Source organism: Netta rufina (assembly GCF_964035555.1).
Source record: "Netta rufina genome assembly, chromosome: 10".
NCBI lineage: Eukaryota > Metazoa > Chordata > Aves > Anseriformes > Anatidae > Netta > Netta rufina.
In genome coordinates this window covers 15999836-16023635 of record NC_140133.1, presented here as the reverse complement: position 1 = coordinate 16023635, position 23800 = coordinate 15999836, and the positions used below count along the sequence as shown (strand labels likewise).

At 39.6% G+C, this 23800-nt stretch overlaps 1 protein-coding gene across 3 annotated transcripts in view; it reads right to left on the bottom strand.

Moving 5' to 3' along the window:
- Window positions 1–2673: 2673 nt before the first annotated feature.
- Window positions 2674–23800, bottom strand: part of ATXN7 (ataxin 7) — an 82335-nt gene continuing 61208 nt past the window's right edge. For all 3 annotated transcript variants that reach the window (XM_084293030.1, XM_084293029.1, XM_084293031.1), the window contains 8 exons: window positions 14556–14811; window positions 13748–14010; window positions 13285–13367; window positions 11295–11560; window positions 10674–10872; window positions 9356–9477; window positions 8119–9079; window positions 2674–6837 (listed from right to left, as the gene is read on the bottom strand). In XM_084293030.1, the coding sequence (XP_084149156.1) occupies window positions 6820–6837; window positions 8119–9079; window positions 9356–9477; window positions 10674–10872; window positions 11295–11560; window positions 13285–13367; window positions 13748–14010; window positions 14556–14811 (2168 nt within the window). In that variant the 3' untranslated portion in view covers window positions 2674–6819. The remainder of the gene's footprint in view (window positions 6838–8118; window positions 9080–9355; window positions 9478–10673; window positions 10873–11294; window positions 11561–13284; window positions 13368–13747; window positions 14011–14555; window positions 14812–23800) is intronic.

The following is a 23800-nucleotide window of genomic DNA, read 5'->3' as shown; positions in this document are numbered from 1 at the left end:
CCAATGATCATGCTACTTTTTCCTCTGACTTATTTAATCTCTTGATTTATTTCAATTTATTTAATTCAGATTGTATCTCTGACACACCCAGTCATGCCTCAGCCCTGACGCTTTGCTGGGGATTTATAGTCCACATGCAAAAGTTGTACATTCTGTCTTGTAATTTCATCCTGCGCAGCTCCCTGAACTAACGCCATTCTCCAATTTCCCTCTGGAAGGCTGACTTGACGCTAGCACTGCAGTAGCCAGACCCAGAGATTGATGCCAAGCTGCAGCCCCCCCCAGCGATGCTTTCTGCCTCGCTCTGCAAGACACTCGCTGTTAAACCACAGGAACACGGGAGGGAGGGAAAGGAGGTGGGGGTGTTACAGGTTGTGTGGGTAAAGCTCTTCTACAAAACAGCTGAAATCTAGTTTGTGTGCAAACATCCTTTGGCTCACCGGTCTGCTGGACTATCAAAGACTCCGCTTGTTCTTTTGCTGGAGTTTGGGCTCCAAAGTTTGGGCTCTCAGACAAGTCACTTACTTTTGAAAAATAAATAAATTACCTGTTGTGCTCAGGAAGGGCTGCAGATGGATGGACGCTTCCAGCAGTTGGAGAGCAGCTAAACCAAAGCATCGGTGTGCTGCTGGCCTTGCTGATGCTCAAGAAAGACTGCATGGATTTGGTGACAGATGTCAACCACAGCCATTTCTCTCTGGCTCGGACACAGCACGGCCTGGACTGCATGTCTCAGGCCAGTTTTCATCCTTCGCAATGAAGTTTGAATCCAGGTTAATTTAAACAACTTCAGAAAAGGTTTTCAAGAGTCCCCTAAAGTTCGGTGGGCCAGAAAAAAAAAAAACAAAAAAACACACAACACAAATAAAACAAGCACACGCTGCTTCTCTTCGACAAAGATCCCACGCTGGTTGTTAGGAACGAATCCAATCGCTAATGCAGCGCTCAGCCAAAGCACTGAGAAAAGCATTCAGTCAAATTAAGAGTCCCATGGTGGATCGTACAAGCCACGTGTGTTTGATTATTTGTTGCAGCAGAACGTGATAATAATGACCCAACAGAAATTTGCATTTAAATAAAGCCAGTGGCAGGCTCTTGTATCGGTTGGCTCAGTAGCTGGCAGAAGTGGCAGCAGCGTGCGGAGGCAGCGGGGGCCGGTGCGGTTGCTGCTGGCCTCGCTGTGCCTCGCAGAGGCTGGGGCCAGCTCCATGCTCCTGCAGACACCTAAAATACGTACGTGCACTCAAAAGCATGCACAGAGACTCTCTGACATCTGGATTCGCATAACACGCATCAACTGTTGGGCTCCAACTTCCACACCACCAAAAATTCTTCCTGATTATAAGCTGCAATTTTCCTCATGCAGTCAGTGCTCCCTGGAACTCGGTTATATGGGATAATATGGGATAAATGTAAACGTTTTCCTCTTGGAACGCCTTGGGTTGGAAGGGACCTTAAAGATACCGAATTCCAACCCCCCTGCCATGGGCAGGGACACCTCCAACGCACAATCAGACCTCACCTTTCCTCCCTCTTCACCTTGCAGCATCAGGGAACACAGAACCCTATTTTAAATGCAGTTAAATGCAGAGTTAATCCTGCAATCCTGAACCAGATGGCTCAGTTACGGACTTGCCTGAATTTGATGACAACCAAGGAGCGCTAGCTCTGCTGCATGAACTCACGTCTCCTGCATGCTTCACGCTGTAGTCACTTGTAGAGCCCAGCACAACAACTTCAGTGCCAATAGCTTATAGGACGGAGCAGAAGCTAGGAATTACTGCTAGGAAAAAATATATATTTGCAGGAAGGCGAAAAAAAAATCAGCCAATACAAAAGGTAATGTAAATAGAGAAATATTAAAAGTACTCAGTATAAAAAGACAAAGCAGAACCTGCTTGCTGCCTGACCCCCCACTTATAGCTTGCAGCATTTATCCCAAATACTAAAGAAAACATTTAGCGTTGAAAAAAAGAAAAGAAGAAAAAGGCAAAACCCCACAAACAAACAAAAACCCCACTGCCTTGGCTGCACGTTCTACCCCCCCAACAGGAGTTTTACCGGTTTTGCAGACTGTTCTCTGAAGTCATCCACCGCATGCAATCGTCCTGAGTCACATGCAGAGAAAAGCCTGCAAGAGCATTTAACCTGCTGAATTCACACCCTGGGCGCCTGAACTGTGAAAAATGGAAGATGCTTTTTTCGAACACAAACCAAAACAACAACAAAAACCCACAACCCTTCAATGTACTGGATTTGGGGTTGTAAAAGCTGTTTCTTGTTATTCTGTTTAGAAAACCAAAGAGCAGGAGCCTTCAGCGACAGAACTCGCAGGGGAAAAAACCGTGGCTTTACTCCCGGCACCTCTCAAAACCCAGATGCCACAAAACCTCGCAGGACGTCAGGCTCAGATTGCAGCAGGCTGACTCCTGGGGCAGCTCACGCAGTGCTGAGGCGAAAGGACAGGATTTGCCCAATTCTCTGAAATTAGTTCACATAGGCACCGACACAGATAATGTTTTCCTTTAATGGTGAATGATTTCATAACGAAGCAGAAACATATAATGTATTCCATGCAACCAACCTCATTTATTGAAAAGTCCTAATTTTATTGCCTTGTTTAGTAACATGTTTGTTCAACAAACTAATCTTTTTCATGAAGCAAAGCACAACTTTTTCTTATAAATAGTATAAATTATTTTATTTACAGAAACTTGTTACAAAACAAATAGACTATATATTTATTTTTCTTTTAAATATCCAAAGTAATTTTTTCTATCCCATGACATTTGTTCATGTACTATACAGCAGCCAACACAGAGTTCAGCTGATCAGATGCTCTTGATTATGTATACAAATTATCAAACTATTCACACATTTTACACAGGAGATTGCTTTTAGAACCAGGCTCAACACAGAGCAAGATGCTTTCAAGGCCTACATTCACATTGACATTATGTAGTGCTCATTTTAAAATTATCTTTAAAACGTAAAATATCTTGCACAAAATGTAAAAATGATTATTTTCCGCTGAACAGTGAAACATTAAGAATCTTTCCAAGCCCAATTCCCTCCTCCAGGACAGAATGAGTGAAAGATGAGAGATTCCTTGGCAAGAGAACTCTTACAGGAAGACAACTGCCTTAGAAATGTCATTTGGAAATCACATCTTTTATTTTTAAAAGGTTTTCCGAGGTACTTACTTGTTTTTTGTTTTGTTTTCCTGGAATATGAAGTATTCTGAACATTTTCTAAATTATTTCATTTACATTTCTCTCTCTGCTCCCTGCCCAAAATGGGACAGATAAATAAACTGCTGGTTAAAACCACGTTTCAAACCCTTGGCATTATTTCCAATACGGGTTATCAATGGGATTGTTCCGACACAAGGTATTCCAATTAAAACATTGTACAAAAGTTACCAGCATCGTTTGCTTCCTTTTGTCAACCCATCTTATTTTAGAAAATATATGTATAAACGTGGATGCGTATATATATGCACGTACATATATATACACACGCACATATATAATATATCGGTGGAAAAAGCAAGCTCCAGAATTTCAACTGAACATTCAAGTCTTTTAAGGAGAAGCTGTCTAAACAGTCCAAGCTTAAAACTAGTTAGATCAGGCACTTTCAGTTTTTCCGTTAGTTTTAAACCACGTGAGACCCACACGAACGCGCACGCACGCACACGAGCACTACAAAAAGAGAAGCAGTGTGTCACTTAGCTAAACGGAGTCTTCTGGGAATCAGGCAACCTCCAAGCAACGCCGCAGCCACCCTGCGGCCGCAGGCCCTGCAGGCAGGCTCCCTGGGCTGCTGCCGCCGCCTGGATCCGGCTGCAGGACCTGGGCAAGAGCTCCCGAGACGTGAGAAGGGACACAGCTTTCACAAAACGGAGGCACCCCTCCCCGTTGCAAAAAGTAGGCATGGTATACTATTGGCTTGGCAGTGAACCACTTCAAATTATAAAAAGGTATTTGCTTTTTTTTTTTTTTCCTTTTCTTTTTTTTTTTAATTAATTAATAAATAAATACTAGATGATCTCAATTGTACCAAAACTGGATATAAGAAAAAAAGACCTGTGCAAAAATACATATTTAAATATGTACAATCAATTAACAAAATATGTCTTCTGAAATAGGGATACTTCAATATTTATAATAGAACAAGAAATTCCAAAATAAAGATACAAAAGTATGCTTTTTTTTTTCTTGTATAATTCTTTGTTCATCATTGCAGCAATTTTTTAGGTTAAGAAAACTGCAGGAGTCATAACGAGAAGTTGGAAAGACTATAAAAACTGTATCTCTTAAATTAATACCAAAATCTGTCTAGAAACAACCCAGCCACTTCAAATTCAATTTTGCAAGGAAAATGCATTTCAGCTTCCTTAGTTATTTACAGTAAGAACTACGTGACAATAAAAGCTTCAGGAACAACGTTCTGCTTGTAACCAGGATCTAAAACATAATATTTGAGCAGGTCTGTGCTCAAGGGCAGGCAGAATTTACGATGTTCTAATTCTCGACTCCCAATGGCTTCAAACTGCACAACGCAGGTGTCTGTGGAGACTGGCTCCACATGAGCACAGCGCTCAGGAATTAGCTTTTTAAAAGGTCTGCGTGCTATTGAGCGGGCGTGAATTTGCCATTATGCTTTCAGATCAACAGAACCTTCAAAAAAAGAGGAGAGTTCGGTCACCAACTCCCCGGCGCTCCTTCTCGCCAAGTTTTTTTTTTTTTTTTCCTTTACGTTTACATCGATCGAGTCAAATTGCACTTGTGACTGAGACTGTCCTGAAGTGAAATTTTTGCCCCAGTGACTTCATCAGAACACGGATTTCACTCCAAACGGGCAGGATTTAATAAATATTGATTTCATTTTGTGGCATGTTACTTTGGCTCCTTTTATGTTAAACCAATCACAGCAACAATCCTTTCAACAGGGCATCTTATTAATTATGAATCTTTTTGTTCCTGAAAATATCTTTGTTGTTTTTTTTGATTAAAGTTTGCATAATAAGAGTCTATACACATTGCTTTTCTAAATGTCATCTTTCGCATCAATTCAAAAGCTAAAGTGTCTGCATAGAGGCTTCTTGTTGTTTTGCTGTATAGCAAGGATTTTGTAGCAAGTTCGGGTGAAACTGAAAGCATCGGTAGGTAAACAGCTAAGCAACTGCTACTCTTAGTGGCTTTGGATTCCCTGATGTACTCTTTGCCACCAGAAACGGGGGAAGGCTGGGCTACGGGAACTATTGGACAGGCTCAGATTGTCTGTTCTCAGCGACAGCTGGTGCCCCTTTAAGGCAGAAAAATATCCTCTTGGTCAGTAATTTGCTTTCCTTTGCTTTGCCCCTTAATAAAAGTTGAGTCAGTTTTTGAGACTTTACCTGATGTTAAAAAAAATTAACAGAAAACATCCAGACGAACCAAATCCTATTACAATAAGCCCTTTAGCGGAATTCACTTTGGAGGTGTTTTGAAGCAAGACAAAATACTTCGTAAAAACTGACTGGACTATATAAAACTGTGTCAAGCCCCCTTTATTCATAAAACCTCGGGAGGTGTGAGCTGACGGGGATGCATACAGCTGCACTTTACGTGGAACTCAGCTGTCAAATTGGCAAATGCTCCAGAATTTTGGAAACCCTCACTGAGTGGTTGAAAGCATAACACGTTAATGATTTAGTTATACAAACAAGGCATAAAATATCTGACTTTTATTTTACTTTTTTTTTAGAAAATATTTAAATACTTTAAATACTTAGTTTTAAAAGGGCTTTTTAGATTTTTTTTTGCATTTTTATTTTATTTTTTATACAGGCTGGAAGGCAAATCCAGCCTAATTTAACCAATACAGTTGTTATTTTTTAAAATAACAAAGGCTTATGGTATACAGCATAGGTCAGGAAATATGTTCTTTGGGCATATAGTTTTAGAGGTTATTTGCCTTTGTTTGATATTTTTGGATTTTTTTTTTTTAAAACAATTAACTTTAATTTTCGTCTGCAATCAAATCTTATTAAAAAGAATAGAAAATAATATTTCTATCTCACAAGTACAACTTTTTATACTTGCTTTTTAAGCAATGGCCTCAAACAAGTTTTTTGATTTTTTTTTGTTGTTATTGTTGTTTTAAAAGTTTTTTTTTTTTTTAATATATTTTATATTTTTAACTCCTGATAGCTTCTTATCCCAAATTACTTGCAAAAGGCTGGGCAAAACACAGACTATTTTTTGAATTGTGCTATTTTTATATTCCATTAAAGGAACATTGCTATAAAAACACTAAAGCCATATTCCCTTCTTGAGGGCTTCTTTCCATTGTGCCTCACACGTTTGTTTTTTCCCCCTTGTTGTGGGGTCCTCTCTGTTGACAGTGTCTGTCTGGTAGCTATCACCTATAAAAGACACCATCAGTATAAAAATAAGTCCACAGTAATGTTTATTTGCCCCCCCAGAAAACATTCTTTTGCCCAGCCAATCTATGTCAAATAGTGGCAAGATGATGTACTCCTGTAAGGAAAATCTCACAGATTTGTAGCAAACTAGTCCAGACCACCGTTAACACTGATAAGAGCAATTATGTGGCTGAACTTCATCCAGTGTCCATTTCTAGTATATTCACTGCTACAGACATGGCTTCAGGGAAATTCCTTGTTTGAGTGACAGTCCAGTAGATTTCCACACCTGAGGACCATGGGAAGCTGGGAAAACTCAAGGCATCTTGGAGTCCAGAATTCCAGATGGAGGTTTTGCTTGTAGTGAAAAGTGTCCAGTTCTTTTCTCACCATGGTTTAGTCAGCTGTCAGGGACGCGCCTTTGGCTTTTAAGCAAATAAATGGAAGAGAAGGATGAGTGAGTGAGCCAAGCTGCTATAGCAGATGCCCTTCAAAGACATTTTCTGGACAATGAGAGCATATTTTGGGGAGGATCAGCAGGCAGAATCTGGCACACCACTGAAAACTTTATGATTCTCAAGCTGGGGTTTTTCAAGTTGTAATGGTTTTAGAAATTATTTCCTTCCTTCATTCAAATTATATTTTTCCTTTATTTCTATTGCACAGTTGAAGCAGTAACTATCAGGTAAGGCCGAAAACAAGGTTTCTTTAGTCATATGAATGCTTTTTTTTTTGGTTTGTTTTAGAAAACACAAGTGGTGAAAACCTTCCTTTATGGCTGAAACTGAAAATTCAGAAACTATTCTGAAAAACATCTCACTGACCTCCTAACCTCTCCAGGCACACAGAGACTTTTAGGGTTTCAGTGCTTTAGTCCCAGAGGAAACAAAAAGTATCTTGCTTTACACTTTGGAAAATTTTAGTTCCATATCTGCTCTCTAAAATTCCATCTTCAGTATTCTTTTAAAGCTACATCAAATTATTTTACCCCTCCAAATGACCCTTCAAGTTGTATCTAAATTCATTCTAGTATATCGAGAATTTTCTTTCCCAGTGCAATCAGTTTAAAAGAACAAGCCTTCAAACTAACTTTAAAAAAGTTACATATTCATGAGATCTGCTTCCTTTATAGTAAATGTTTGTTTTACAGACTAAAAAGGTTTCTATCTTTTATATCTTATTTATAAGATTTAATCTCGTTAATACTAAGAAGTTAGTCAATGACACCTTGGGATAATAGGCTTATTTTATCACAGTATCACAGTTCTGTTATCAGCATCGTTATGTTCCACTTTGTGGCATGTTTATTACTGACACAGAAACAAGTCTTTCAGCTGAGACATTCAGCTCAGTTCCAGGGCTGGCTGCACGATTTTATTGTTATCATTATTTATTTTTAAATGCGAGAACTGAATTTCATCTGAGAGTGATTCAGAGGCAGTGTCTATGGGAACTTGGGATGTCATATTTAAGGTTACTTTAAAATAAGTAAATAAACAAACATACACTACTAGAATCAAGCGTTTATACAAATCATGTGCAAATGTACTATAAAAAGACTCACAAACAGTACTGAACAAATAAGAGAACTGTCTTTTACCTGAACAACATCTGGAATTTTCTATTACTTATTAAGAGAACACATTGGATCTAAGCATGTGAAGTGACACACTCATACTGGCTTACTTCCAGACAAGAGCTCCTACCTGATGAAGAAGAGAATTGTTCATCAGTCCTTGTGTCCCTGGGATTGCACCAGTGTGTTTTGCGTGAACATTATTCACCGATGGCAATTTGGCAACTTTGTTTGACTTGCTGCTGCTGCTGCTGCTGCTGTTTATGCTGCTTGAACCAGGTGAGCACTTCCTTTTCTTTCCTATTAGTTTGTCTAGGGAAGTATGCGAATGTGAAAAACTGCTGTGCGAGTTTACAGTCAGTTCACTGGACTGATGAACAAATGGCCCTAAGGAAAGAGTGGAATCGCTGCTGTTCATCATCACACTCATTCTTTTTATCGATTCTGCAGGGCTCCCGGTAGGAGGACCCCTCCCTGATTGGTCATGTTTGAGGCTAACAGAGTTAGCTTTGCTAGTCATACAATTGAGGCCAACACTGTGGGACGAAGACGTCACCGATGGATGATAGGAGGTCCCAGAGTTTCCAGAGTTAACCACACAGTTTTTTCTAAAGGACTCTGTGGAATGAGAAGGTGCTAGCAGTGCGGAACTGTTTTTACGCTTCTTTCCTGAGCCGCCGCTGCTACTGACGCTGCCGGTACTGTTACAGGTGCCACTGCCAGCAGAAGATTCCTTAGGTTTAAAAGATTTGCTGGATTTCAACTTCTGAGGTTTGCTGGGCATAGGTGAAGGTACAGAGGAAAGCACTGTAGGTGTTGAAGGGGATGAAGACACTTGTCTTGATTGCATACTGCAGACAGGATCCACTGCACCCAGAGTAGCAGGATTTGCATTTAGTGTAGTTCCGTGTGATGGTACCGATTTGCTGTTCAGGGACATACAGGAAGGAGACACCAGCGCTGGCGATGACATAACCGTGGTGGGTAAGAGGAAACCTGCTGCGCTGACACCGTACTGTGAAGCAGGCATCGAGTTTGTCCGATGTGGGGCACGAACTGACGTTGTGTTACTAGATGCTGGAGGAATTTTCCTGCGGGTAAAAAGAAAAACAAAAACCCAGGTAGCAACCATTCTCTGGAACAATACCCAGTCCAGTAAATACTGATGAAAGGTGACTGTAAATTGAGATTGAAACGACACTAGAATAGTTTACCAATAGTTAATTATTGAGAAAAAAAAAAAGTAAAGCATACACTATCAACCTCTGATCTTCATTAATCTGACAGTGCACTTTGCTGTAACTAGAATCACAGGCCTTACATATTTCTACAACTACCAGGATCAGAACTCTTCCATTTTTACTCACTTCCACATCTGAGAATTAAGATGCTTCTCCACCATGAAGTTAAGTGCACATCGAATATGGTTCCACCGCTTGTCGAACACGTAATAACCTCTTCCAATTTGCCGACTACCAAATGTGCAAAACTGGAAAGACAGATTTTTATTGGCATTTTCTACTTTCAGTGACAACTTCTCTGAACAGCAACACACTTGTTTATTAAAAAAATAAATAAATATATGCTAAACTAATAATAAACCCAGGATAAAAAAATATACATTTGATTTCAAATTTCTACATTATAAACACTATTTTAAATTTTTGACCTTAGTACACTGGGATCATTTCTTCCCCCATCTGAAATTCCCACATTTATGATGAATGCAGCAATTAGATTTGAATCCCTCTGATTAAAACAGAGAAGGACAATAGTGTATTTCACATTTCTATATATATGTGTGTACGTACACACTCAGGTGTATATACACACATGTAACATTCCCTTCTGAGGAGCTGTCAGCTACTTGCTCATAGCCTGTTAAAAAAAAAAAAAAAAAAAAAAAGGAAGGCTAGGCTTTTAGGTAAAGTAAATGGCTTAAGAAGACAGAAACTAGAGGGAAGGTTCATCTACTGCACCTTATGGTTCACTCCTTCAAGTAGCCTGTTAACATTTTGTTGAAGGCAATGATAATAGATCAGGCTCACGTGAAAGGTGTCTGTTAGCATACTGCAAGAAACAACTTCCAATAATAAAAAAAAGTATTTGATACTTCAAAAAATTAATCTACGAGTTTTGCCAAATGTAGAAATATTTCAATATTTTGTGTTTGAAAAAAGTACACCATATATGCCAGCTTTTGTCAAGATTTAAATATTTAAAACCATCGCTAAAACCATTTAAAACAATCGCTACCTTCACTGCAACAACTGGCACCCTGAGTAAAAATGTCAGGGGAAAAAGAAGTCTCGTAACAAAATCTCACTAAAAAGGCAGTATTTGCATGTCCTTATTCCACAGCTGTTATTTCCTGGAAATCTCATACGCCTTCCTACCCCAAAACTACAGCCCTGTAGAGCAGTTACCAATTTCATCTTCAGTACTCAGGCAATTTCATTTCTTTTGCATGGCAACAGGGAGGCCCAATCCTATTTCTTTGGCATGTTTACTTTGCAAATACACTGATACCATCCCTATTGATTAGCCAACAAAATAATTTCCTCAAAATCTGAAAAAAAAACACCACCCACAAACAATAGAAAACCACCCTTAAGCCCCCCAAGTTACTTGTTTACAAATTCAGAGGCAGTGAGAGACCAAGGTTAACTTTTACTTCAAACATACAGCGGCTGGTTGAGGATGATGACCTGAATAGTGACAATCCAGTTTTTCAACAGGCTCTTCTTTTTCATCACATTCTCCCTCATCACTGGATAACCGAGATGCTGGCTCAGCTGCAGGCAAGGGAGGGTGAGGGGATTCGTGGACAGAAGGAGAATCGCTAGGGGCATTTCCACTGTGCTGGGCTGGACAGCCTGGAGGCCTGGGCAAGGTAAGCAGTAAAGGTGTTATTGAGGCGAGGCTCGTCAACAAGCACTTCACTGTGGGTGTTTCAACACTGACACAAAGAAATTTACATTAACTGATGCCCAGTATTTTCAAGAGTCTCATAACACATCTACCGAGAAAAAGGCCAGGAGTTATTGTACCCCTGGAAAAGGAGAATTGCCCAATTGTTGCAGAACTGCTTTAATTGATGCAAGTCAGCCTCTGCTATTTCAAACTCCAAACCCTCCTTGCTATGAGTTACAGCCCAGCATGTAATTGCTAATTGCAGACAGACAGTCACCAGGCCTAGAGCAAAAATGCTACCCCATCCAACAGATCCCTATCTCTCTTTCAAAATCCACATGATGAAGCCACCAGCATTAATTTCGTACTATTGGATACGCAGATTTGTCTCACCTTGGAAGACTGGGGGGGTGAGGTTTGGGTTTATTAGGTAATAAAGGCTTTGATTCTGTAAGAGTAACTCCATGAGAATTTTGGTGCAGCTCCTGGGAAGTTTTAGTAGGTGAGGGATGTGGTTCCCTGAGAGGGGGCATCTGCTGATGATGATCCGAATGTCGAAGAAGTTCCTTTTCCCTGGTTTTGCTTTTGTGCTCGGCTAACAACACATCGAATCGTTTTCTTCGACCCTGTACAGCCCTCCGCTGGGTTAAGGAATGTGTCTGCAAATCCATGAATAAATCATTAATCCCAGGCTATTAGATCTGTGGAAATTAAACACTCAAAACACATGTCTAGAGCTCCAGAATACAGACAATAATCACATTTGTGGTTTAGTAAATAAATGGAAGAATGACTTATAAAACAAACTTGGACATTTTTTTTGGTGGATGATTACATGTCTTCCTGATACAAAATAATGAAAAACAGCACTTGAGTTCAAAACTTCTTCCAAAGTTCTTCCTTTTCTTTTTTTAAAGAAGACCTTACCAAAGAAACTACTCTAAGACTGGAATTCAAATCTTTTTAACATTGTTTTTGATATTTTAATTGCCAATATGGTATCTATTCTTCTCACCCTAGTGCATAACCAAAAAATACCAAATATTTACTTAAAATATTTAACACAAAAAAACTTAAAATCAGACTTATAATGGGAGACACTACAAATATTTATAAAAATTATTTGCTTCCTTCTGTTTACTAATATATTCCTTGAAAACAAATATCTTCCAACGTAATAGAGTAGGTATTACAGAATGCAAAAAAATACAGCAGAATCCACAGTCAGACAGAACTCTAAGTACTTTGAGCATACTTTGAGGTGTAACAAGTTTTTTTTTTTTTTTTTTTTCTTGAATTGTTGAAGTCACATACAATACCTTATTTTCATATGGCATAAAAGGTTTGATTGGCTAATTTTCATAGGTAAAAATATTATCATGTAAATTAGATACAAATAGCAACTCAAAAAAATATTTTGAGTAGGTGCAATATAAGCAATTGCTGAGGAACTTTTTTTACTTCTTTTATCTTTTAAAATTTTGGTTTCTCTAATTCTCCTGTAAAGTCTTGAAACTTTTCCCCTTCTCTATTAGCAAAAGGATTGCCTCCCCACTGTAATTCCAAAAGGGCAATGTGTTCAAGTTCAGTTCCTGCAGGTCATTAGTGCCAGCTTCGTGTACCTTTGTTCTGGAGGTGGTTTATTTACCAGATGCTTCCCCTACCGACAGTTTAGCTGCTTTGCATAAAAAAGGCTAAATATTACACAATTGCATAGGATGTGGATTTTGCGTTCTTTGAGACTTATACACCATGCTCTCCAGGACTTTTCAGCAAAAGAACACATTTAATACTGATCTAAAGTTTTTAAAAGATAGTTTAATTCAGAGTTTGACCTCCAGGCATACTCTGTAGCTTTCTCAGAAGACTCATTTCTGAGTAAGCTGTGTAGGTAAATCCAGCAGCACCAGCATTTGCACAAATACCTGCTAAGTATCTGCTGCAGGCTGTGGTGGGGGAAAGGAAAAGGGTGTGAGTGGAGGAAGCTTGATTTATTGGAATCACACATAAACAAGTAATACTTCTAATGCTTACAATGGACTTTTAAAAATCCATGGTCTGTAACCCAAAGATTATCCCCCGAAATAACATGCTGGCCCCTCTAGTACATACATGTGGAGTAACATAATTGTTTCCATGTCAGCATCCATGTAAAAGGTTTACACAAATATAAAGATCTCCAGGTTACTGTGGGAAATAAGTTTTTGAATAAACAATTGGCTTAACTTTGAAAACAATTCCTTCATGGTCCTAGATAATATGCTTTGAGAGGGACCATTTACAGTAACAATTACTGACAGGAGAAGTTAGTATTTTTCTGTCACATTCCCTGGGAAATTAAATGTTAACTTTACAAAATTTTATTCTGATTAAGACATCCTACCTTGCATGTCAAAGACCTAGTACAGGGTTTCTTGGTTTCCACATCAATGACACCACAGTATATATCAGGATCAAATTCTCTCTCTGTCAAAGGTGCACAAATAAGCCAATTATTGAAAACAGCTTTCATAAAGACATCTTGAGATACTGACATTTATTTGCTTTAGAAAATTTAACCATACTGGAAATTGTTTTCAAATATAACACATTTTAAAACTAAGAACTGATAGGCCTGTAACACCTGGATGGTTTCTGAAAGCAACAGACACATTTCATGTTGATTGCATCCTTTATCAACTCGTCAAGACAAATTTAAATTCTAGTACGTAAATGTACTTAATTACAACTTAATGTTATAAAAGTAAACATTTACTTCTGAAGCTTATTTTTATATATCTTATATATGTATTTTGACGCATACACTAATAAGAACAATATAGCAAAAAATATTTAAAAGCAATTACCTGACAATCTTTTATGTAAAAATTTCCTATTATTTGTATTTTCTTCAGGTTTCTTTTCCAAAAATGGAGGCACAGAGAGAAGACCTTTACCATTCAGTATCTGTCCAGGGGAAGGCAAGGGTGGCTTTGGTATTGAGGGACAATTAAGGCCAGTCTTTATTGAGGAACTCACAGTAGTAGAACAAGTTGGACCAACAGCAGTTTTCAGTTGGGCACCATCTATCTTTGGATGAATCTTTTCCACTTTGACAGATGGAGTCATACTATTATTTATGAAAAACAAAGGGGGGAAAAATTGTAAATGATAGTATCATGAGTCATAAATTACAAGAAGTACTTAAAACATGTTACTCAATACTCTGATCTATTCACAGTTCAATTTTAGACCTTTGTTGTTTGTTCCCGGTTTTCTTATTTTTATTCTTTTCCTTATTTGTTTTCACATTTTTGGTGATGTCCACTATCTCTTCTGTGCTCTTGTCCCCATTGCCTTGGAAGTATTTCAGAGACAACAGAAACTTCAGAAACTCACTTACAGTGAAAATATGCAGACTGGATCACAGAATAAAGACCCCCTAGTAGAATGACCTCTATTTATAACGATTCAAGCTGCATCTTTGCAAGTGTCTCGTTTGACAGTTTCACCAGTATACCTATGATCTTAGACTATGCTGCTGGAAAAGATCTGGAGGAGTTTAAAGTGGTCTCTCTCAAAGCAAAAGTCCTCTGAAACAAAGGCAAATTCTACTGATACAGCAGTTTCTACACATGTAGTAATATGTAATTCTTTGTCAAAATGCATACTCACATTTTATCATGGGGAACTTTGCTATGCTGTACCGGATGCATTAACCTGTTGTTTCCGCTGATCTGCAGCTTGTCTTTGGGTGATTTCAACAACTTGGAATTTGATGATGATGATGCACTAGTACCTCCACTGGATGAACGATTGCTACCACTTCCACTGCTACCTTTGTTTTTTGAAGGGAAAGATGAAATGATGGAAAATACTGAAGAGGAAGGAGGAGTCAAAGGCGGCTTGCTGGAGGAGCTGTGTCTTCTTTCTGAAAAGGAGAAAAAAAAGGGGTTATAAACTCCCACGGCCCATGCAGAAACAATTCTTTAATACTTCATGTTGTCGTTTACTCCATTAACATTTTTCCTTTATTGGCTTGGGAGGTCCTCTGCCACACACGGAGCAGAGAGGATTCAAGCCTCACTATAAACCATGAGGCTCCATTCATTGTTGGTCCCCAGTCAGTTACAGGAGTCTCTTTTAACTTTGTGAGCTACATTCCTCAGCCACTAAAGCTCAGCTTTTAATATACGCTCCCCACTCTCTCTTTCCATCTTGCAGAACAAGAAAGTGAGAATCAAACCCAGACCTCCGACGCACAAAGCAAAGAGACCCCCATCCTCAGGCCAAGCAAGCCTGAATATCAGATCTCCTAAAGGAGTAACAATTACCTGTTAGTGTGTCACCCAGGGGGCAAAATGATATTGGAGCAAAAACTTCAAATTTTGTGTCCAGTAATGGATGTGCTGCTATGAAAAAGTATATCTGAACATTTGAATGCTCAGGTTCCATCAATGAACATGTTGGAGAAGAAATGATTTAATTAACATTATACCACTGGCATTAATGATTAGCCATTCACAGTAATATCTTCCTAGCACCCTTTCAGTTAAAATAGCACACATTTTAAAGACGTTTCTTTGCAACAATGAACTCTCAGTCACAGTACACTTGACAGCTTCCTGGAGTACCTGGCTCTGCCTACAGACATGGTAATTGACCATTTGCTCCACTGATATTTGGACACCTGTGATTCCTAGATGACCTGTGCATGTCATCAACTCCTGCTCAGGGACCTCTCTCTGGCAATCAAGTACACGCAAACCACGGATCTAAGAGAGAACCAAGAATTAACAGGTCCCTCTGTGAAGACCAAAGGCACCTTCTCCTTGCCCGTGATAACACCTCTTTCCCACCTGGTATCATTAACGGTGCCCAAACCCACCACCGATCCCAGACACAGCTTACAGATTTTGACTTGAATTTACTTAAGCTGTCGAGGAAGCAGCCTCCTCATCAAGTTACAACAAAGGGAAAGTCATGTCCGGCACAACCTGTACAGGAGTCTGTGGCAGTCTGGAAAATGTAAAGTAATACATCCACGTTCTGCTTATATGACCTGTTTTTTCCCTCCGGCCCTAAATACAGCTATCAGAGGGCACTGAGATGGTGGCTGAGCGGGGCTCCACTCGTAGCTGGCAGCTGTTGAACAAGACTTCACCAGCCCCGAACCAGTCTGGTCCATTCAAAAAGCCACACTGCTCAAGCAGCACAAGATGTAGGCACATGAATTGAAGTCCTGGCAAGCTAATTTCATACAGAGCTGGGAAAAAGCACTTTAAATATGTTCATTAGCTCAGGAAAAAAAAAAAGAAAAAAAAAAAAAAGATGAAAAACATACAGTTTAGACTGGAAGCCAAGAACTTCAGTCAAGAAATGGTCTCCGAGACTGAGCCATGTGATGCACATTTCTACTTGTCTGTGAAATGGGCATAAACTACCTAACGAGCCTTCAGCTACAGAATCATCTCTCCTTAATTAGCATTTATGAAAAGCTACGAGAGGTCAGGCGAAATGCCCAACATAAATACATAACAAATGCAGCAATGTAATTTTTATCTCAAGAAATAACTGCTTTAAAGTGGTAAGGTTTCAGATGACTTGTCATCCCTGGCATTCAGTATCGTCTCCTTGAATTTTTAGGACCATACGCCATTGAAGGGTTCTCTAGTACATTAGCATATTTATATTCTAGTAAATGACCACGCTTCTAATATGACATAGAGCTTATTGCCAAATGTCTTTTTATAGCAATGGCAAGAATCCCTGAGCGGCTTTGATAAGTTGCTATTTGGGGGCCATTAGTTCAGCGATGCTACACCCCGGGAGATCACCCTGTGAGATAATGAGAAAACTTGCTCAATACTCTGTCACCTTCTGTATATTTATACATTTTGAAGTCTGAGTACCTAACAGAATTAAAAATAATCTCTAACAATCCAGTGGATCACTAACGTTATCTTTGGGAGTTCGATTTTTTTTTTCCCTTTGGTAAGAAGAGAAGGGTGTTACTTCCTTGGAGAAAACTTGGCAGAGGAGAAAAGAGCTAGAATAAGACTGAGCGCAGTGCCTCCCTGCCTCCCTCTTTTAGGAATAAACTGGGCAAAATACAAATTGTGTTATCGATCCACATGATAGTCTATCAACAAAAAAAGAAGAATTTTTAATTGATGGTGAGCATTCTTCTTTCACTGTTGGTGACCTGCCTGGGCCTGTCTGGCACTGACCGACCTGCAGGGCTGCTGCAGTGCCTGCCTGCCTGGGAGAAGACCATGGGAAAGAACAGCGGTCCCGTTCACAGCTGAACCCTGCCAAATGCTTGCTCAACATGTTTAGTGCTTCAGTCTTTTTATAAAATTCATGTTTTTAAGTGAGATCTGTTTAATCTCTCGTAAAATACCTGAAGAATACCGATGTTCCTTCTTATGTAGTTCCCCTTTGCCATTAACTGTGACTCAGCCTGAAAATATTTAAAAATAATTACCTCCAGGTGTTCAGTTTTCAGATTTTTAAAGTTAACATCCGTGTCCCTTCCCTTCATATAACTCTTAAAAAAAAAAAAAAAAAGTTTTCTTTCCTTTTTAACTCCATGATTGCTTTTTGCAACACAGGGCAGTGATCCCTCAAATACTGCACCTGTCTGACATGGTTCTAAGCTCTAAGATCTCAGAGGGTTGGTTTTGTTTGTTTGTTTGCCTTTGCTTTGTTGTTGTTTGCTTTTAAAGAAAGAAGTAGTTTCGGCTTTGGACAAAGAATTGGAAAGTTTCCCTTGAGCTCTTTCAGACTTGCAGGAGACGTGCAATACATTCACAAATATACTACAGTTTCTAAACTTTAGGAAGAGCCCCGTGGTGTTCGCTCAGTGTGCATCAATTAATAGCTTTGGGCAGCAAACATAAGATGTACAGATCAAGTTTCATAAACCCATTTTTTTTTATACTGTCTTCTTACGTAAGTACTGGGCAAAAAGTCAAACTGACCTGTGCCAGTGCTAGCAGAACCATCCTTAAAAATAAAGCACACCCATTCAAACCACAAGCAAGTTTAGTTCAATGAAATACGTTGTAACTTCAGTCAACATTCAGAAAAACAGTTTTACCATAGGTTAGTTTAGGTGTAAGAGTATTATTCAGAGTATAGAATTAAATGTGTGCATCGAAGCAACGTACAAGTTCGTGATTATCTAATTATTATGTAATATATGTCTTGACCAAAGTAAAAGCATGACAAAAGTGCTACTTAATTTTTTTCCATCATAGTCATCTATTATTTAACTTTTCATTTTAGAAATGAATTAGTGCAGTCCTACTAAAACAAACATCATTTAAGTGGGGATAAAATTTACTTTGTGTCAGTATGAATATTAGATTTCTACAGAAATTGTGGAGAACTAATTTACCTGATCTTCTAATTGCTCCAGAAGGATCGGATCCATGATTTGACATGAGAACGCAAGAAGCAGTGACTTACACAAGTGCAGCAGCAGCCTGGTAAGGCATCTGAGGTCTGTAGCTGCTGAAGTTTTAAACATTAAAAGCTGCAAGACGCTGACAATTCCGCTTTTGTGCATGTGCAGGATCGCTGCCATTCCAGCATGGCTGGCAGCTAGATGAATCTTTTACCTGCAGGTATTTCTAAAATGCTCACAGCAGGACATTTTATCATGAGGCACAGACACCATGCCTCCACAGCACAGACTAAAACTGGCAGATGAAAGCCAGGGGCTTGGAAGAGAGGGACCTCCCCACACTGTTGGGCTGCACTCTTTGGTACATACAAGTGGACGCTATCACAAGGAACATACAGGGAGGCAGAAGAGCCACTCCTATACCACATCTTCAACAAATGAATGAAGGCCACAGATCCAGAAGAGAATTTTGAGCAGTAAATTTTGATTTGACCAGGGAAACCAAAACTCCTGTGCTCTGAAAGGGCTTTTTAAGACACAACCCTCTCCTGCATTTTTTGGTTTGTTTGTTTGTTTGCCAGCTCAGGTCCTCAGCCACCGCACTGGGAGTTGCTCTGAAAGAGGATCTCACCACAGCTACAGATTTTAGTGCAGCAGCCAGCTAAGATCCCTTTTGCAGCTCTAACCTAAATGCCTGTGCTGAACAATGACCTCACCATGACAAAATAATAAAAATTATTAAAGAAAAAAAAAACAACAAAAAAACAGGTCTATGAAGATCTTACAGAGGAAAGCCAGGAGCTAAACCAATCACCAGCCCAGCAGACAAATCCCTCGTCCTTTGATGCCACCCTGGCAGCATGCAGCTGCTTGGGAGCAATCGCCTGTGCAGGATCTTGATCTGCTGCTCACTCCCTTACTGCTGCTTCATTATCCTGCTCTAATCGTTGGGCCCAGATACCAAGGATTCCGCCCTAATCTTCCACTGATGTCCCTTTAATCATCTGATCAGTTGTGTTTGCACCGCAAGTCAGGATGAGGTCACTGCACGTCCATTTGTGTTGTGTTTGAACTTACACCCCTAGCTGACTAGGCAGCATCTAAACAAAGTCAGATTCTTCTCTCCAGCAAGGAAGTTGCAGAAGAGAACATTTAAAGAGCGCAAGCTATCAGCATGACAGTCTGCCACGGTTTGATTGGCACCAGTACAATCTGTCATGTCTCTAGAGAGCGTTCTTGTTTCAAAAAAAAAAAAATAAAAATAGTGCTTGCAACCAGCTGATATCATTGTTTAACGCTCAGCGTTAGCAAAACCACAAAGACAGGCTGACTGATAGTCATGCGTGCTTATGTCACTCCATTCACAGAAACACAACACTTTAGCAGGAGAAAAAAAAATAATTAATGAAGGAGGTATATAAATGTATTGCAGCATACCAAATGCAAGTCAGGGCGGCACATCCAAACGCATCACGTCTCTTTTTGTATTTCCATCACTTACCACAATGGTCTTCCTTATCTCCACCAGAGTTCTTGGATATTGTAAATAAGTAGTAATAGGCATAAAGTGCTTATCTAAGAAATAGTTTTATGTAATATCTCTCATATAGATTACGGTCACGTTAGCCATACTGCTGCAGCCTTGTGTCTCGCACTTCCTCGCATTGAAGCTATTCAGCACGTTGCAATACAGAGGATGTTTTACTGCCCATGAGTCACACCATCCCGTAACGAGACAATTAACGAGACAACAATAAAACTTAAAGTATGTCTCTTGATGTTTTCAAAAATCCACCAAAATGCAATGCCTAACCAATTTTGAAGAGGCTATTTTAAAGCCCAGGTTCACCTCTGCAACTTGATGTGTTAGAAGGTTTGCTGTGCCTAGCAGGGGGTTAAAAGGTGCTGGTTCGTGTGTGTTTGCACAGCACCTGCGCCCCACAGGTGCTACAGCATTGTTCTCACAAAGACAGTCCTACATTTACATTGAGATGGCACTACCTAAGAACATAAAACCATCTCCTTAAGGCAAAAATAGGATTTAAGGTCAAATCATACATTATAGAGCAAAATATAACTGCAGAAACGAACAGTTTTTAAAATTCCCTTTAAAATGTTCTTTCGCATTGATGCACTTTTTGGAGGCTTCAACTTGGATGCTGCATGAAACATTTACACTCTCCCAGCTCAGAAAATCATTTTCCTCTCGGAAAATCCTTTGCTGAAGCCAAAGACAAATAAAGCACACACATCAGACCTGACTGGGTGTGCTCCAAAATTACTTGTCAGTTTGGAGGATGTTTTTACTTCTCATATGAGTACGGTATCACCACTAGGCTTTACATGTCATCTGTTTTCCGCATCTCTGTTTGAAAGAAGCATCAGTGTGTTTATTTCCTGCTCTGCTGTCCAGCACTCCTAAGCAGGGGTAAGGTCTCATTGTTCCAGACGTGAATTCCTGAAACATTCCCTTGTCAATCATCTCAAAAACACACACAAGTCTCCCAAAAGAGCATATAAAATCTGCCTCTGCTTTAATTGGAGTGCATTATGAATTTACATTTATTATGCAAATTCATAACTACAGGGAACAAAGTTGGTTTTTTATTATTATTATTTTCATTTTTTAAAGAAGTGCTTTGGTTACAAATGCACAATTCAGAATCCAAAGCTCTCGCATACCCTAAAAATCCATTATTTGTGTATCGTTTCAGTTCTGAAATCCCTCCATATTAACTTGCACTGCTTTAAGACAACTCAATAAAACATATCTGCATGTTTATGATGGTCCAGCACCCTTAACTATGGTTCCTCATGAAATCCAAACTTATATTCAGCAAAAGCCACTGACCATTTTGAACGATGTATTTAAGGTTTTTGCTCTGCTTTCATTTTGGTTTGTTTTTTAAAAACAAGTTTACCAGAGCACTTAACATTGGAAACAAGAGCAAAGTCAGGAACCAGCAAACTATTCCTTGAGAAGGACGCTGCCTTTCTTCTTCCCTGGCCTCGCTGCACCACATCAGGTGTGCTATTTCAGCCCTCTGAAATTTCCCAACGTTTAAATTTGAATATTTGGAAATTATTTACTCAAGTCCCAAGAGGTGTTTTGATGGGTAGTTAGTTAACCACATCCCTCTGAGCAGAATCAGAATACAAGTGTTAGCTATTATTATTCTGCTTGTTTCATTACAGTAGTTACTGAGCAGCACTGTCTGCTTTCAAAACTGCGAAAGCAATTGCTCTCTGATTTCTAAATGCCTATGTTTAAAGATTTCCTAGAGATTTACTTACTAGAAGTGAAAGCCACTCACAAGTGATCGCTGTGCAAATGTTTTAGATAAGGGAGTATGAAATGATGTGTAAGCAGGATTACATTGTTATTGCTGTTGTTGAAGAAAACAGAGGGAGTAGGAGAAAGTTCATTTTCCCCAGTGAGAATCCAAAAGCCAATTTTAATGCTTTAAAATCATAGGACAAAAAGGAGACAATTCCTTAACCATAATTTAGGCTATTTAAATAATGCTTTTTAAATACTATGAACATAACTACAGCACAGCCAGGACAATGTAATTCTCTGATCGCAAAACACTAACTCAGCAGAAATGGCTTTCTCCACTACAAAAACTGCAGCAAACTGCCCCAAACCAAACACACCCTCCATCCCCCCGAGATTACCACCACAGAAAGGAGAGCTGGGAGCAGATTGCAAGTAGCAGTATTAAGAACGGAGCAAAAATAGCAACACTGAAATGCATTTAAATAAACAGCCTTCAAGCGCATCCCTTCTTCCACCACTTCCTTCCCACAAGGCGCTGTACACCACTAATGCCAGTTTTTCAATTTTTCCATATTTCTTACTAATCCTTTCCAAAGCCTTGTATTCAGAGCACATGAGTGGTTCTGCAGTCAATTTCAACAAGATTTACGATTACTCTTAACGATACATGGGTTTTGCCTGCGAGATAGGAAATAACCTCTGAAGCACCCACCAGCGCAGTGCTGTTAGCCCAAGCCAGCAAAAAGACTCCAGGGTTTTGCTTTGCACCTTTCTGCCTTACTGCTCTCACCTGCAGTGGTGAACTGCAATTAGCGACACTCCTGTCAGGTTCATTTCAGCTCCTCAGAACCTCCTGGAGAGGAGTAAAACTCTCAAGAGCAATGTGGGAAAGCTGATGGAGCGAACCACAAGCAAAATGGGGCCACAACAAAAGCAGGTGCCAGAGGCTGGTGATTTCTCCAGACATATCACACTTCACTCCACCTTTCTCTATCCCCCTTTGTCCAGGCATACCCAAGTGCAAGGGCCCTGTCATTTCAAAAAGACTAAGGCATAACATGCAAGAATGAAATTCTGGAACACTTTTCCTGAGCCACTTGACAAGGGGCTGATGAGAGCATGGGTTTCTCACCAGGGAACTGGCCCTAGACCTCTGGGTAGGTAGCTGGCTTCTAAATCTGCCAAGCACGGGCATATAAATATCACAGAGTTATTACAGAAAGACAGCAGAGTGTCTTAGATGGTAATCGGGCCATGCAGAGATTATAATGTCCACGCTATAAGCGCTAATCTCTGCGTAGCCCGTTGACGACATGACAATACCTGCGCTGTCTGATTAAAAAACGGGTGCTGAATAAACCATACTTTTGCTGTTAAAAATTGTTCTTTAGAATAAACTTCGGAGAAACTAAAATTATAATAAACAAAAGCATAAACTAACAGAGGTAGGCTGTACGACCCAGCATCATACCGAGATGCAGGACTGGTCAGCTTCTTCCAAAATACAGCTGGAAAACTCATGGGAAGAGTCTCATGTATGTTTAACCCAAGTGACATTAAAGAAACACTTCAATTTTTCAAAACGGGCATAAAGCAAGTTAAAAATAAGAGGCATTATTCCAGAGTTTCATAAAAAGGTGAATAAACAGAAGTTCAACAGAAAACTGTGTTGAGAGCATGGGAATAAGAAATTAAGGTAAGAAGATCCACATCATTTCCTGATTTTCCATTTGCTGCCCAGCAGTCAGGACACACCTTTACCATCATGTCCTTCCCATTCAGGATCGACACAGCTTCTTACAAGACCTCATTGCATAATGTTATGCTACTGGTGTAATGTATTCGTATGACTTCACATGTTCAGATGCCTGCCTGGCTTTCATCTTGCTGATGCTCCTATTCACACCACACTACAGAATTTTAATGTTTTGCCTGCAGCTATTCCTTTACATGTAGCCAACTTTAATCCTCGCAGGTTGGCTGTCAGACTCGGCTCTGCTACAAAATAATGCGCTGAGGCTGAAAACTTCTTAAAAGCTATTAGAGAACTCAAATGCAAAGGGGCTGATGGCCTAACTGACAAAGTCCTGGGTATAAGGAAGTGGGTATCAGTAAATGTGATTCCTTGGTGTTGTCATTAAGCAGCTGCAGGACAGAAGAGACACTGAACACATTTTTCTTATGTACTACTACATGAATAACCAGTGAAATCCACTGCCACCTGACACG